Genomic DNA, 15,273 nt, shown 5'->3' with positions numbered 1-15,273 from the left:
AGCACTTCATAACTGCCACTGCTGCTGAATCTATGTGTCGATGACTCGCACCAAACTTAACATTTTCCTGCATTTCAGATAATCATCCAACCTTTATGGGATTTAGACTACACTGGGAGTAAAATTGTGTTCACAGTATAAGAGTATCACTCATGCAAAGACATGTCTTTTATTTTAAGTCATCAGTAGGCTGTTTAGAGCTCAGCTGAGGTCACAGTAACATAAAGGCAGTATAGATTAAGTGGTGATCCCAGTCGGAATGACATTGATGGTGAAGGAATGGGAAGCCAGCCAGTAACAGCTGCCAGAGGCCTTATAGCAGCAGATACGAACTCTGCTGGGGTTCACAGTCTGGTCCCCGTAGCAGATGGGGATAACAGTTGTCCCGCTGCCTCCCAGATATGGTGTGTCTGTATAGATATAGATGGTTTAGTGTTTCGGGGTCCTGAACCTTTTAACAGTCCAGTTTGATCTCACTCAGGCTCATTTTCTCTTGACATGATTGCAATTATTGGGGGATGTTACAGAAGCACTTAAATGATGCTGTTTTAAGGCACAGCACTGCTTAGTTGAATCTGTTTAGGTATCAAAATTTTGGATTTAGAGGCACAAACAAAAAAAGTAATCTAGTTCATTACTTAGCGGCTTAAATGTTGAGTAATATGATCATTTGAGGTGTACTCAATTGTCAAAATGAGTTTGGTTTTGTAACCACATGTATTTATTTATAGACACAAAATATGTTAGTGTTTAGAATCAAAACAGTCTAAAGGAAGTGGGTACAAAATAGAAAGGGAGAGGTTTAATAAGTCAAACTCAGCATTGAAAAGCAGAATTTGAAATGGCAAAATACACAAAAATAAGGCAATAAAAACAGAATAATCAGCCAGAATAAAACAAAATATGTCAAAGGAAATGTAGTAAACCTGGCCAAATCAATAAAATCAAAAAAATTTACCAGGTGTTTGGTAAAGGTACAAAATGAGAAGTAAAAAATCTCCCACCAGTCAATAAAATGCTATTTCAGTAGAATCTTGACATCATGCTGTCCGGTTCAAGATGTAAAACATGATTTGTAGGTGGCTTCAGGCAAAAGGATAGCTCAATAAACTAGAACTGAAAATATGGAGAACAAAAGAGTCCTTTGAAGAATTCAGTTTAACTTGTATTAATGTCTCATTACTTCATTTAAAAAGCTAATTTTGAAAGCATGAAGTAGATAATCACCTCAATAAAAAGCATATTTTGAAGCAGCCTTTGTTTGAAAACAACAGTACTTTCTTGTATTGTTTCCCATTCTCCTGAATTTTAAGTATCTAACTAAGGCAGGGTGGGTTTGTGGGTTTCATCTGTGCTGCCTTTGAAGCCCCTCTCCTCCTGTCCCCTCCCCCCCCCCCCCCCGGTTTGATTTTGTCTTTTGGAAGTGGAACAAAATATCAGGTATGCTTCTGCAATGCCCACCCAGCGTTGTTGCAACAAAAGACCTGAACCTAATTACCGAGGCTGTGTGGCTTAAAACGGCAGTGTTAATGTCTGTCTGCACATTTCTTTCTGTGCGTTCTCCGATGCTCAAAGCGTGGTGAAATTAAAGTCTTTAGATTTTGTGTCGACCTCGAATTGAGGCAGCCGGGGGTCTGATTAGAAATGTGTCTCCGGTCAATGTCATTATTTCTCAAGATCACTGAATAGACAAACTGTTTTCTGTCAGCAGGGCTTTTGTGTAATCGTCACACACTATTGTCCTCCACTGCCCTGCATCCATGTTGGAGTGAAGAACGTGTGTGAGAGTATACACACTCACTTATGCATGCACACACACACACACACACACACACACACACACACACACACACACACACACACACACACACAGAGCGGCTCCAGCATCTCTTTGTTCCCTTGTCCTTGTGTGAGAGAGGCGCTTTCATAAGCTCAGCTGCAGCAACTAGCTTGTAGCATGTTTGACCTTCAGGCTCCTCCGAGTGGCCGTTCAGACGTACTGCACCCACAGAGCAGCAGACGTACATGCAGTGCTCTCCACCAGATGCCTTCACTGCCCTACAGTGAACCTCCTGCTTTTCAAGAGTTTTGACGTAGTGTGGCTTGAACTTCAGTCATGTAGAAATGACATTTGATGGGGTTTTTATTTGCCTCTAGTAGGTACACTGCTGGAGTGTATATAGTCCCAAGTATATACTCCAATTTTATTCACAACAGCTTCTCTCTTTAGCAGTAGCCACATCAAATTTTTTTATTTCTAAGTAAATGGTATGACTAGCTTAGACTGGCTTTTAAGACCCAGAAACCCTCGGCTGCATTGTTTTGAGACTAGAGCCCAAATAAAGACGGCACCAGTTCCCCATCTGGTGGATTTTATGGGAAGTGCAAAAAAGATAAGCACTTTAAAAGGCCTGCAACTTTTATTTTCATTATTCATTCATCATCAACTTATTTTCTTTATTTTTACAATATGCAATACATGAAGAAAAAGTGGAATATGCCTTTTAAATTATGAGGAACAGCTCATTTGGTCAACTTAACATCATGAAATTTCTTTTTCTTTCTATGAAACCTCAAAAGAAATAGTTTACTGTCATATAAAATTGCAAGAACCTCCCTTGGGATGATGGAACTTTCAAAAGTTGGCATATATTTGATTAAACTATTGATTCATCAGCTTATTATTCATTTTGAAAAACATGTGACTGTCTAAAGATGGAGTGATGAGTACAGTTATTTATTTTCAAATGAACATGACACACAAGAAACCCACCCCAACCTGCCCTCACCCCAACATCAATGCTCTATTGTTAAGTTACATCACCTACCATATAGATCCAAATGTTCCTCAACACCCAAGCGGGAAGATAGATGGGAATAGGTGAGCAGAAAGAGCCAGCAGATCACCGGGGTTATCAAGTGTACATCCCCTTCCCCAATGTTTCATTGAGTCATCTAAAACACAGAAATACTGACTGTTTTATTTTCAGTTGACTCACCATATTGAAGAACAGCATTAGACATTAAACTGACCTGACTGAAATCCTGAATGAAATCATCAAAGTATTCATATTATAATTCCATTAGAGAAAAAAAAGTAGGGATTCATTTCAAAGTCACATTTTTATATGATGGTGACATGAAGAGTTGTATTAATACTGTCATTTAGTCTCCATATTCAAACCCTCAACTTTATGCTGTCCAAGATGCAAACAAAGTTTGTAGCTAGGACCTAGCCTAGCATTTAGTAGCAGAAGAGCTTAACCTTTACCACATTAGAGGGTGGAGAACAAAACAGAGTTAAAGAAAAATGAATTAAATCCAATATCAGCTTCTAGGGGGATTTCTCATGTATGCTTTAAAAGTGAAAGGGCAGTTTGTGTTTACAGTTTGTCAAGCTTCTACATAGCAGCCAAAAAGTCAGCTGAAGATAACCGGATCAAGAAAACAAAACATCAACTGATTTGGTGCTGTTTGGATTGCTCTTACTCTGTATTTTTCATTCTAAATCCTCTTTCTTCTTCCTTTTTTTTTTTCCTCTTTCTGTTTTTAGGATATACCTCAGCAGGCACCCCGTACAAAGTGCCACCCACCCAGTCCAATGGAGCACCCCCACCATACACCCCTACCCCCACCCCATACCCAACAGCCATGTACCCCATCCGCAGTGCCTACCCTCAGCAGAACTTATACGCACAGGTAAGAGGAGACGCACTGCAAGTTTCAAATTAAGTGATGTTCTTTGTTTGTTTTTTTTTGCTGTTGTTATATTATCTATTCCTACGAATCTACAAACGATCTCCCTGAACTCAGCTTTTGTTTTTTTTAAATGCATGTTTGAAAGGAAATTATATCTCAAAAACACTCAAATTTGAAACCCTTGTCTGTGTTCTTTCTCACAGGGAGCTTACTACACTCAGCCTGTGTATGCGGCTCAGCCACATGTGATCCATCACACCACTGTGGTTCAGCCTAACAGCATCCCCTCCACAGCCCTCTACCCAGCCCCTGTCCCAGTACAAGCTCCTCGCAACAATGGCATGGCTGCTATGGGGATGGTGGCTGGAACAACCATGGCCATGAGCGCAGGTAGGAGCAGAACCTCTCACTCCAGAATGATTCAGATGTTCTCTGTGGACTGTATTCTGTGATTGTGTGTCATTTAGGGTCTCACACTCGCAGAAACGGGTTTGAATGGGTGCACGAATGTTTGATTGGACTTGTCTTTTGTTTCCGTCTGTTAATGGTAAAACAATGGCTTTTATAGGACAGACAGCCTTTATTTCTGCTCCCTAAATGGAGTCATAAGCGACTACAGCTCATTAACTTTGCTGTTAACTTCCTGCAGGGACCCTGCTGACAACACCCCAGCATCCCCAGATTGGAGGACACCCAGTTACTGTGCCAACCTACAGGCCCCAAGGGACACCTGGGTACAGCTACGTACCGCCTCACTGGTAGAGCCCACCCATCATGTGAGTGTCGGCCCTCCTGCTGTTTCTCTTTGAGACGTTCTTCATCACCCCAATTTTCTCTCCTCCATCTGTTCCCGCCGCCTCCCCTCCCCCCTCTTCTTTTCATTCCCTTTTTTGTTCCTCTGTCGTCTCTCAGACTTCAACAAACTGTGCCGCCTCACATATCCTCTCTTCGGAGGCCTACAGTCCGCCTTAAATCACTCGCCAATGTGTACCTCTGCTCTTCTTTCCCAGCAGATCTGGAGTCCACCATCGTATGCAACTGCTCAAATCTTACACGGGCTCCCACTGGTTACCACGGGAACTCGGCACCTGTCTGCAAGAACAAAACTAAAGTGCAACAGCCACTTTACTATTATTGTTATTGTTATTATGCGACATTCTCTAACTTTTTTTTTTTAAAAGCTGCTTTTATTTTTATTTTTACTCTGTTCATTTGCCAACCAGTCATTACCTTATTTTGTATTGTTTTCTTTTTTTACATTTTATTTCCTCACTTTTATTTTGCTGTGTTTGTCATTGGAACTCCAGAAGGACTCTTGACCAATCACGGGTGTCAGTTGCTCCTGTTTCTGTGTTGTGCTGGTGTGTGTGGTCCTTCCTGCTGCTGCTCAGTTGGCTGGAAAATATTCGGGCACTTATTCCTCATCATCATCTCCATTGGTCACGAAAACATTGACTTGAGCTGCCAAATTTTCTACCGGCTACATATCAGCACAGGGTTTCAACAGAATTAGGAGTTATTTAATTTTCAGTGTCCTCTATTTTTTCCCGCCACACCCTTTCTTTTTCTGACTTTTTGTTCTTCCTTTCTGGTCATCTTTTGGTTTCATTTCCAGTTCAATCTCAGCCGTCTTCCAGCGCGTAGCTGTCTGTCCGGCAGCAGTCAGTCAATCAAGCCTGTTACATCTCCTTGCCAGTGCTGTGTCGCTCTAAGCAGAGCACTTACTGACCGTTACCCATCCTGCTGTGTGTCCCTCTGTGTCCACATCAGCATCGTAGCTACTACACACTAAGAAAACCTATTTCAAGCTACATACTATGCAGTAGTATGTTGTAACACCATTGAAATCGTAACCTTAGCATAGGTCAATACATTATACAAAATGTACAAGTACTTATGATAACCAAGTGGTCATGCATACTATCTCACACACACACAAACACACACATACAAGCGTGCACACACAGGGGCTCCTGTGTTGTGTTGGAAACATCACATAGTGGCACTTACTGTACAAAACCTCCAGTTATGTGGTTACTTATCAGCGCACACACACACACACACACTCACACACACTCACACACACTCACACTCACACTCACACACACACACACGCATACACAACATGGATTTCTAAGGGTGTGCACAGCAGACCGTGGAGAAGGAGTTTAAAGGGATTGTGTTGGCGCTATGAGAGGAGAGCAGGAGGAGACAGGGAGAGCAGGCAACAAGGAAGGAGGAGGAGGAGGAGGAGGAGGTCACATATTCACAGTCAGTCTTTTTATTTTTATTTTTCAAGGTACAAGACATTTGAGTTTGTGGCAGCTCACCTGCAAGAGACTGCACAGACACTCTGCTCTTTTTGCACTACATGTATTGTACATTGATCCCTCACTGTGATTATATCGTCTCCTCCTCCTCCTCCTCCCTCTCTTTCTTTCTTATAACCAAACACTCAACAGATCGAAACCCAGACTCTTGAGTAAACAGTTAATAACGGACCAGTCAATAAATCTGCTGATAGATGATTTAATCTACCAGTCTATTCCACCGTGCTGTGAGTGCTTTAAAGAGCAGTCCACTGACACGGATGGATTGTTGTGCACCACATTCAGGAGAAAAAAGTCAAATCTGAGGCTGTGATGTTCTAACAGCAGGTCCATGATACGTTAGAAACAGAATTGGAGTCAAAATGTAACTCTTAGGCTATTCCTGTTTGGATTACAAAGCTAGAATGAGAGTGCTCTTTTTTTTAAATCCTGAAAAATATTCATAAATTCCTAAAAGTGCAGATCTGAGATGACGCAGGGTTTCTCTGCCACTGAGTTTAAACTGGTTCAGTCCAGTTTATGAGCCTGGTGCAGTCAAGCCTGACCTCCAGTCGCTACAAAAAAAAAGGGTTTTTACACTATTGTTTTATGACAAAGAATTATCCTTTTTTTTTTCCCCACTGTGCTTTTTCTGCTAGAGTCGCAGGTTTAAACATATCTGCTTCAACGTCTGCATCCATTTAAAGAAGCATCAAGCATAAACCGTGGTCAAATGAAAACTTGTCTTCAGTGGAGGATAAAAAAAATTGAGCCAATGAGACATAGACCACATACAGCCATCTTCTGTTGCCTTTTTATGCTTATATATAAATATATATATATTAAAAAAAAAAGGTGTTTTTAAACATGCAAACGGCTCTCGCAGCCACAGTATGACGATGTTAATCAAACACTACAACACACCGAGTAGGGCTGGTGGGGTTTAATATTTAGCTGAGGCCTGTGGTATTTGGAGAAAAAGAACACGTCATGAATCTGTACGGGACGGATCAGTGTAACAAAAAGCATTTACCGCGCAGGTTGTAGATGAAATGGTTTGTATTGCAATAAAATAAGAGGGAACGCCTCCAACTGTTAACAGACAGTAATTATTTTATCAGCATTTTGAATTGATTTTTAAAAAGAAGCTTATTGTTGTAATCTCTCAGTATGGATTACAGGCTCTGTATGCAGCCTCCATTCAATAATTATTACACTTACTGCTAAGAAGAGTAGAACATATCAAGAATTTGGGTATTGAATAACTTTGTGAGGAATTATTGCACAACATAAGACAAAAAAAAAACTTGACTATAATTTAATGCTAAGTAACAGGTACCTAGGCTTTGTAGTGCAGGTGAGAGGAAGAAGAAGCGATTTATATTGTAATTAAGAATAAACAATAAGGTCGAGTGTTTGAGGTATTCTTAGTCCAGATATTTGTACACTAGTAGGTAAATTCTCAAGAAAAGACGACATGGCGCTGCTGTTGGTTGAAAACTGTCGTTATTTGGCTTTTATTTTTAGCTCCACCCTTGTATTTTAAAAAATGAGGATGTTGTACATTTAAATTCAAGACTCTAAAACTACAAAATCCAGACAGTTTTCTTACAACAGCAGTGATGTCACACATCATTAGGATTTATTTAACCAACCACTACTTCTGTCAGTATTTCTCAATTCAACCTTATGGAGTTTTCTTTTATTCCTCCCTCCCTCTGGTCAAATAAGCATAATGGGTATGCATAATATTCAGGTGTATTACACTATAGCATTGGATCTCTAAGTTAAAAAAAATGCAGTATATTTATACAGCAAGTGGTACAGTAATGTATTTCTAGCTAAGCATGGTTGCATCAGTGTGGCAGCTACTGTCTGTGCTTTTAATATTTCCTTTGACCTTCTCTTCTGCACCTCTGTCTTCTGTGTTTGTGTCACTGAAGGAGAAGTTGAACCCAAGTCTTGCAAACAAACACGGGACACGTTGAAGTTCTCCTCAAACAAATTCTCTTTTTTTAAATGTTGCTTGAATTTTTGGATATCGAGGACGAAGAACTGAAATGGATTGCTTTTTTTTATTTGTGTCAAAAAAGGTCGCCATTTCTTTTCTGTTGGTGCGAAGATGCATTTAACGATGTCTTGAGAACCCTCAGCCTCCACGTCCTTTTGTTCTGTGCCATATTTCACCCACAGCTGTTCAGTAAATATTACTTTCTCCTCCTAAGTAACTGGTGAATTCTGAAGTCCTTGTTACGTCGAGCCTCCTGTGATTCTGTGTTTTCCTATTGCTGTCCTATTTCTCACTTTGTTGATGATGCATATAGCCTGTCTCACTTTTATCTTTCTTACTGTACCCTCTGTGTTTATCCCGTTTTCAAAAACTCCTCTCTGACGCAATTTTGCATCCCCCCCACATTCAAAACATTTAGTTTGATCATTTCAACAGATGCAAAATGGAGCACATCCACTTCAGTCCTTTTCATTTCAACACTTTGATCCCACATGCTCATTTTTTTCAGCCCAAACTTTGCAACCCTCAGTACCCCGAGATCTATGAAAGAGTCATTCAGTTGGCGTGATGACTCAAATCTGTATTGTGGGAACTCCATGGCGCCTTTTTGACACTAGATGTCGCCAGTCCCACAGTCTGGCAAAAAATGATGATTCAATAATTTAGCCATGCCGTCTACATTCAAGAATGTAGAATAGATGTGAAAGTTTGAGCTCTAAGATATTTAACCAGAGTGATCTTTTTCTCCAAATTAAGCTTTCAGGACATTTTAGAAAAGAAGAATTGTGGTGTAATTTGTCGTTCTAAGGAGGACTTGGTCATTTTAAGTTCAAAATTAGCGCTGAGGACCAACGCTCCTACAAACTGTATAAAGGGGAGGGAGAAGAGAGGCAGAACCAATGAGATATGAGGACAGTCAGAGGTTAAAGGACTCCGTTTGCCATGGCGGTCAATCTGCTTCCTTGTTTCGCATTCCTTGCCCTTTTATTTGTTCCAATTTGCACTTGAGTAAAAATGAACATTTGAAAACACTTTGCCGTGTTTAGAGGGGAAAATGCAAAGTTGTCTTATTCATGGGTATTTCATCATCTTTGATCATTATCTGAATGGTGATTACTTACATACAAAAACAAACACTTTGTTTGTTTTGATTTTATTTGACAGTGAAAAAGTGACCAGAAACATTCATTACACCTCCCCTTCCTCTCCTTCCATCTCCCCTCTTCCTTCCCTCTCTTCCTTTTTTTGCCTTGCAGTTGCTAAGTCTTACTTTCTTTCATGAGTATAAATTAAAACACTACTATCTCAGTGCATAGTAGGCTCTTAAATGTCTTTGATGTTCTGCTGCAGCTTTTTGATTTCAACTTGTCAGATATCTCTTAGTTTGATTTGACACTAAATGTGATGCAAAAAGTGGAAATTCCTTGTCTTCCAAAAAAAAAAAAAATCGTACTCGCATCCTTTTCCCCCCCTGGGTCGAGTATTAGGAACAACCCCCATCTTTTGGAAGTTTTAGTTTGGTACCCAGTTTGCACATGCTATGGTATATCTGTTACCGTAAGGTTGTGTTTGAAACAGAAGCCCAACGTCTGTTCAACGTTGAGAGAAGTGAATTGTATGTTAGCTATTTGGTCCAGAGTGACGGACCAGCGTCAGGCTTGTGATATGAAGTGTAAATCTGTTTTTAATTTTTTTTTCTTTTGTTCATTTTTTTTTATGTTTTTTTGTTGTTGAGGGTTTTTTTAAAGATCAGTTAGTGATCTTAGTACTATAACTAAGCCAAGTTTGTAATTGTATATTTACTGTAAAATGTAGAACATTGAATAACTATTAAAATTTTCCTATAAAAGGAAAATTGTTTTTGTGTGACTTTTTTTCATAATACTCACTTTTTTTGCTTTTCTCTAAAGGAAAAAAAAAGATTTGAAGTTTGTACAACACCAAATAGACTGGTCTGAAAACATGTGGCACTATGGATACAGATGGTGTTACGATTCCCCACTCAAACAGACCTACTGTCCTGATATAGGGGTGTGATTCTTGGAAATGGAAAAATATAATATTAGTAAATTACGCAGACTAAATAAAGACTAAAATATATTTCTCCCCTTAAATTGGATTCAGACCATAGACTGTATAGATTATGGACGTAGTATCCTTTACGTCAACCATCTGTTCCAGAGCGCTGTTTTGAAGCAAATCATCTGTGTTAGCCATACTGGTAATGCTGATTTAGACATGTTCAAATCCCATTGAAAGGTACTCCCTTACTTTGAAAGTGAGTGTCATTTACAGTAAAACTCAAACTTATAGATAGGCTTTAGGTAAGCTTTTGACCACAGCGATGTACCTGCCTAAGGGCTAAAAACTCTATTTGTAGGCAGAACTTGATGTAACCAATACATTAAAACCACATGTTAAAATATATAGAGAAAATAAAAAAGCTTGCCTGGCTTCAACAATGCACACAATGTGATTAGGTAAACTCTGAATGTAAACAAGCCCTTTGTCTGGCTACCAGACACTTCCACATTGTACCTTTAATCAGTTTTCTAAGTTTTTAGTTATCATAAACAACCTCTAAGCCTCTTCAAAATAAGGGAAGAGACAAAAACTGTACTTCACTTTCATTAACTGATAAATACAAATGAAACTACAGAGGGGGCAGTAGGCAAGTGTGAGAGATACTAGTGTAAGAGTAGTAGAAGTGACTGAGTGTGATCAAGAGGCCAGTACAACACTGGCATTAAAGTCTGAAAACTGTTTTCCATTTCATATTCAGTGGATATATTTGAAACTTTAATACCTTTCACTCTGTGCTACTTTTCAGAGAGAGACAGTTTAAGGACACAAACTCAGACAGGGAACCAAAAAGCATAGTTTCCTGTGTGGCTCAATTAAACGAACAGCACCCAACACTCACTCTTTCACTTCTCCCTCCATCAGTCTCCAGACATCCTTCCAGGTTATGCAATGCCAACCTCCGCTCATACAGATGCACGCACTGCTAAACAAACTCTTAACACACACACAGGCACACACACACACACACACCTCTTTTATGCTCAGTGCCCCACCATACACACACACACAGCTCACATCTTTATCCTTAACAATTATGTGTCTGAGTTGATTGCTGGTATGATGCAAACAACAGATTCAATTTGTTGGGACAGTAACCAGAAGAATGTTAATTGTTCATTTAGAGCATTACAACAAAACATTAAAGGAAGACATTTTTATAACACCTGGTCTGCTATGAAAGTTTTACTTTGAGAGGTTAGACAATGTTACCGTTGGATTGTGATAACTGTGTCTCCAATCGTACACTCAACAACTGCAGTTACACAATGCCATATAGACCGCACTAGTTAGTAGATATTGTAATAATTACAATCATATCTGTTACCTTACACTCTTTAAGAAGCCTTTGTGGGTATTTTTCAATATGATGACATGGACAGTTGTGTTTCATTGGATATCACATGATAAGTGGGGAACAATGTACCTGTTTATATTCTTATCTTGCTTCCTTCTCACACTCTTTGTTCAGGTCTCACAAACACAGACATTTGTTATCAGAGTTCAAAGCTAATGTGTGATATATCCATTCATTCATTAAAAGTTTCTAACACTCTACATGTAAACCTGGATCACAGCAATATGACATCACGCTCAGGGTGAAGAATCAACCTTGTTTCTTCTGTCTTCCTTCACCTCGCAGCGTCCAGGATCACCTCCTGTGATGTTTCTTGTGTCTCTGGTTGAGGTGAGTCATATGGTGAGCTCTAAGAGGGCACAGGGGTTGCTGGTGTTTTGGACCCTGGATCTGCTGGTCTGGGTGAGTCGAAGCTTATCATCCAGAGTTCTCTCCTCACGCTGAACATCTGTTTTCCTTCGATGCTTGTGTTTCCAGGTCTATCCAGGTGTGATAACTGTTGCTACAAGTAAAACATATGAGATGAAGCAATGAGACATGGTTGATGGTAGAAACACAGATGAGTCATCAAGACAGTATTACACTCACTGTATATCCACAATTTAACAAACACACTACAAAAGTTTGACAAGGGGTTTCAGACAGAATAGATGTTGTGCCACAAGCGTTGTAGAGGGGGGACTAGTAGAATTGACTACCCAGATTCCCAATGGATGAAAGGCACAGTTAATATTCTCTGAATTATGACTTTTCGAAGTAATGCAAAATGCTCAATAAAAAACAGACATCGTTCTAAACTTTTCATCTGGAAAAATGTGGAGTCTCTCTCTGTGGCCCCTCTCACCCCTACAAAATACACCTGGAGCACCAGTCTTCCCTCAAAAAAGCACAATTAGGTTATCAAAGAGAAAAGAAAAAGAGACTGTAGACTGCAAGAAAGCAGAATGGAAAATTATGTAAACAAGTTCCCTAAGCTCTGCACACCTCATACATTTTTCAAAGCATTAAAGAGAAATCTAGCACTTTAAATGTATGTTGGTCAGCCAGTAATCTGGCTTGGATCATCTTGTATTTACTGTATGGCCTTCCTCCAACAAGAGTGTTGAACATGCCACAGAGAAAGATAACAGCATGCTTTTTTGTTACCATAATGTAAAGAGAAGTTAAACCTGAATAAATGAGCTCTGCAAAGCCACACCTTAGTGTGTTGATAAGCCCTAATGCTTCTCAATGAGCAGACACAGGGTTTGAATCCCAATGGGTGCTCATTTGGGTGGAGTTAGTATGTTCTGGCTGTCTGCTACTGCAGTCAGGACCATGTTTTGAATAACCATCACGAAACAGACAGTAAATATACAAAAAAAAAAATGGCACCGACTAGAATCACAGTGGCTTGTTGTTATGACTATCACTCATAGTGGGAAGGTCATTGAATGGAATTCTGGTGGAGGCCAACTTGTGAGGAGCTTCATTTCTAATTTTAGATGCAAAGTATTTAAATGCACTATAACATTGATTCCAGAAGTGTCAGAATTTAGTTGAACTGATGAGCATTAATGATGATGATCTCCGAAGAGATAGAGGAACATTAGTAAGTATAACTAATGACATAATTCCACCTCTGCTGGGATCCCGCAGGCTGAAATGTGCAGCAACACATCACAAGTCATACTGTTTACTGTTTACATCACAGATGTGTGTCATTGTCCAGCTCTGTTTTGGCAGAAAACATGCCCTGCTCTGGGTGCAGAATATGATCTGTATTTCACAATAAAACTACATCAAGAATTGTATTTTTCAGAAATCACAGTGTTAAGTTCTTTCTAATGTATCTCACACAGCTGCGTTAAACACAATAGGAGGTCTTAAAGATTTTGATGCAGCAAGAGAACATCCTGCAAAGTCACACCTGACACATTCATAAGAACTGAAAACAGCTGATTTAAAATGATTTTCAGTCTAAATAAGCAATAATCAGACACGATCTTGCTTTTTCCTCAAGGTTTCGAGGTCTTGGTTAAGATGTAATTGGAAAAACAATGTTTAGACCTCTACAGTTTATAAAGCTGTCAATGCAAAACATTTGTGTATTCAACTGAGATGAGCACAATACACACATCTCTTTAGAAAGACATGAGGGGAGTCATAACATCCTGTTGCAGACTGCCCTCCCAAACATGCAGATCTATAACACACTGAACACAATGCTCATAGACACGCAATTACACTCTATTACTTTTGACATTAAGCAGTTGTTTTCAGATATTTCAAGTTGAAGTCACAGCGATGGACAACCTGGAAAAACCAGATGTGAAGCAGGTTATAAAAACATTCCTCCCTCGATGAAATGACTCCCCAGGGCATTTGTAGAACTGTCATAGCGTGTGAAAAAGCCACTGGAGCACATGGAAGTTAGCAGTTAAAACTTAAAAATGGTCAGGGTTAAGTGGTATACACGGACCCTGGGTCTTCTGTTGGCCTGAAGAGGTCTTTTGTGAGAAACCACACACAGAGGAAGTGTGTGTCCTCGTTGCAGCAGTCGCTGGTTCGACTCCCAGCCTCAAACATTTGCTGCATGTCTTCCCCCACTCTTTGCTCCCTACATTCCCTGTCTCTCCTCAGCTGTCCTGTCAAACAAAGGATAAAATGACAGCAAATATAAGTTTAAAAAAAAAAAGTGTTCCAAGTCAACCAGCAATGGTTTTCAAGCACTCTAAGTGACAACAATGTAGCACCAATGTTATTGCAGAGCACCTGTAAAGAAGGGTGTGTGTCTAAATGTCAGTGTTTGTATCGTTCAGGCTCTTACGATACTCAAAAAAATGTTACGAAATCTTCGATTAAGTTTGAGCAATTTGTGAAGGGAAATTGAACTTTCCTGTCTGTACACGTCTCCATTTCAACATGACGAATGAGCTCATACAGAATAAACGGTCTGCTGGTTTAGACTTCTAATCTTCAAAGTAGCTTGACCCTTTTTTCTTCATTAATTTTTTCTCACAGCAGAAAAGATGGATCTATCCCCCTCTGTCATCTTCCACTGTTTTTTTATGTGCTAAGTGTTTGAACAGTTCGATGCCCTTTTCCTTTTATGAAGTTCATGAAATCCCAAAGGGTTTGGTATCATTTCACTGGTATCAAATTTACTGTGTTAAACTAACTTCCTTTGTGGTCTAGTATCAGTGTGTGTTCGAGGATAATGAACTCCACTGTAACAACCAACTGTTTACTGATATTCACTCATTTTGTTTTTATCTTCTTCCCAGCTACTGCTTGTTATTCCTGTGAACACAACAATTGATTTGAATTCTAAACCATGTAGCTCACAGCTCTTATACTATCTCACACTCAAATGCACACTCAAGAATTTATCCTCTTGGGATTTGTTCATATAAATCCTGCAATCTGCTTGCTTAAACTTCCTCCACCCACTGAGTCAGCAAGACAATGATAGATTTTTCTGCATAGTATGGGCAACAATACTCAGTTAATAGAATAACTGACGAGTGACAGTAACGTGACTCGAGCTACAAGCTTTCCATAATACTAATATCAGTAGAAAAGCATTACATTTCATTAAGGAAGGTTTTCCATGTCTTTGAGTTGACATCTACAGAACGTGAAGAGTTCTTGAAATCAATCATTCACTTCATGAAATAAATGATTGGTATAGAAACTTACAAAAAAAAGTACAGGCAGTTCTCTCTTCATCTTCCCCATACTGACAAGTTTGTTAATGAACAATTAGACCACGAGTGACTTATTTACTGTGTCTGACTCATTGACATGGACAACGCGCCTCCTCCCATTGTGTG

The 15,273-nt window shown here is 39.5% G+C and overlaps 1 protein-coding gene across 2 annotated transcripts in view; it reads left to right on the top strand.

The window, feature by feature from the left end:
* fam168a (family with sequence similarity 168 member A) overlaps window positions 1-9,491 on the top strand; it is a 33,645-nt gene extending 24,154 nt beyond the window's left edge. The window contains exons 5-8 of one of the 2 annotated variants that reach the window (XM_034700385.1): window positions 3,554-3,699; window positions 3,903-4,089; window positions 4,349-4,475; window positions 4,710-9,491. In XM_034700385.1, coding sequence (XP_034556276.1) covers window positions 3,554-3,699; window positions 3,903-4,089; window positions 4,349-4,461 — 446 coding nt within the window. In that variant the 3' untranslated portion in view covers window positions 4,462-4,475; window positions 4,710-9,491. The remainder of the gene's footprint in view (window positions 1-3,553; window positions 3,700-3,902; window positions 4,090-4,348; window positions 4,476-4,709) is intronic. The other variant, XM_034700384.1, reaches the window with a different exon arrangement.
* The last annotated feature ends 5,782 nt before the right edge of the window (window positions 9,492-15,273 follow it).

The sequence above is a fragment of the Notolabrus celidotus genome, chromosome 14, assembly GCF_009762535.1.
Source record: "Notolabrus celidotus isolate fNotCel1 chromosome 14, fNotCel1.pri, whole genome shotgun sequence".
NCBI classification, from domain to species: domain Eukaryota; kingdom Metazoa; phylum Chordata; class Actinopteri; order Labriformes; family Labridae; genus Notolabrus; species Notolabrus celidotus.
Note: the sequence above shows the minus strand (reverse complement) of the source record. Positions and strands in the feature narration are given on the sequence as shown.